Source organism: Aplysia californica, unplaced genomic scaffold, assembly GCF_000002075.1.
Source record: "Aplysia californica isolate F4 #8 unplaced genomic scaffold, AplCal3.0 scaffold00761, whole genome shotgun sequence".
Classification (NCBI taxonomy): domain Eukaryota; kingdom Metazoa; phylum Mollusca; class Gastropoda; order Aplysiida; family Aplysiidae; genus Aplysia; species Aplysia californica.
In genome coordinates this window covers 288,514-290,419 of record NW_004798031.1, presented here as the reverse complement: position 1 = coordinate 290,419, position 1,906 = coordinate 288,514, and the positions used below count along the sequence as shown (strand labels likewise).

The 1,906-nt window shown below is 40.0% G+C and overlaps 1 protein-coding gene across 1 annotated transcript in view; it reads right to left on the bottom strand.

The window, feature by feature from the left end:
• Positions 1 to 1,906, bottom strand: part of LOC101855294 — a gene marked incomplete in the record, with an annotated part of 18,344 nt that overhangs the window by 1,125 nt on the left and 15,313 nt on the right. The window contains 1 exon segment of the mRNA XM_005109279.3: positions 1 to 1,639. Coding sequence (XP_005109336.1) covers positions 1,520 to 1,639 — 120 coding nt within the window.

Genomic DNA, 1,906 nt, shown 5'->3' with positions numbered 1-1,906 from the left:
GGTGGGGGCTTGAGGGATAGGGAAATAGGGAGATGGATGGTCGGCAAATGGGTTATGTGTGAGGAGGAGGAGGGTGATAATTTGTTTCTATCCGTAGTCCAACCAAGGAGCACGAGATAATTATTTCACGGGCCAGGCAAAGAAGAGGTTGACGACAAGAGCTCGAGGTACCAACTCCTCATCCACGGACACAATTATTAGCCAGACGTCCGAATCACACTCCTTTAGTTACTCTATATGAGATGTCCAAACTTGCACAAAGGAGCCCCTCAGACTAAACGAAAATGGATTCCACTTGAGCAGCCTATCATTTACGTGCCCATTAGGATCACTTTTAAAGATGATGGTTTTATTTGACTCAAAATTTACTCTTTGTATGCAAATGTATATGATAGTCTTTTAAACATGAAGAAAAACAAAAGTAATCCGCCATCACTTTTACCAAATTTGCGTAATATTTTCCAAATTGTAAGTATGATAATGGTATGTATTGGACGTCACTTTTAACCCTAAGCAGTTTTTCAAGGAGGGGTCATTTTAACAGGGATCCAATTTGCTGGCACAACTTCTAATCATCGTATTCGAGACTACTTTTGTTCTGATATTCTGTCACTTTCAATGTTTGTGTGATGTTGAGTGGTCTTACTCTTACATAGGATGATGTCCAACTTTGAGCAAACTAGATCATTGACATTTAAACAAAATTTAAGGTACCCTCTCACCCCACCCTTTTCAATGTAACACAGTCGTACCTGTTTACCGGCCACACCAAACGGACACGAGTTAAAGCTAAGATATCATCTTCACCTTTTTAAAAAATTGTAACAGGTTAGCTTTTAGCTACATCAGAATTACAGTGTTTTAATTGACATTTTTGGCCGTTTTGGGATACTAAGACCATGAGATCAGAAACCAGATGTTCTATCTGCTTGATCAAAATCGAAAGATTAATTGGAGTCTGAATCAAGATATTCAATTAATTGCATCCGAAAAAGCTCGACATGTTGTGAAACTCGATATTTTTTTACGTACAATTTCTCAAAACTGGGTACTGAGTAGATAGCGCTTTGTACTTCTAAGGTAGAAATTTGGAAATCCCAATGAACAACACAATAAAGAAAAAATATATAATTTATAGTTTTTAGGGGTGCATCAGAGGTCTGACTCGTTCACACAAATTTAGCATTTTGAAATCCTTATATGCAACACGTTAACCTCTTCACTGCTGTATAGACGTACTGGTTTTCATTCTCCAAAAACTGGTTCTCTTCCCATAATTTGTTTACCAGTTTACGGGGAAGTATAAGGACATGTACATGTGATCATAACTGTGAAGTTCAGTTTTATTTAACTAATGGGAAATATAGTAAGGCATTGTCTCTCTTGAATGAACATTTTTTATCTTGTCTGTGTTAATGTTGGTGGATACGTCTCAGCAACGAAGGGGTTAAACTAAAAAAAAAAATAACACCATCATTGTGCTGTCTCCGGCCCGCTTAGAGTGCTGTAGATGAGTGTCCTAATGCGGAAGGTACGCCGGCGCCGTCAAATTGCGAAGTTCATAGGCAACACTGATGAGGTTGTCATTCTGGTGTTCGTAAATAGCGATGTCTGGTATCGTGGGGAGGACCACTTCGGTCTGTGAGAGATCATGTGAAAAGATTTACAGGGTAAAGTTTTAGGATTTGACGTCCAACCGTTCGTGTTCATTCCCTCTTTAAAAACCGACAAAAGCACAATGATTGGCGCAAATTAAAGTAAGAAAGAGCGACAGAGGGAGGGAGATAGATATCTTGAAGAGAGAGGGGGAGAGAGAGGGTGAGGGAGAGGGAGAGAGCGAGCGAGCCAGCGAGCGAGCGAGAAAGAGAGAGAGCGAGAGAAAGAGAGAGAGAGAGAGTCAGCAGCA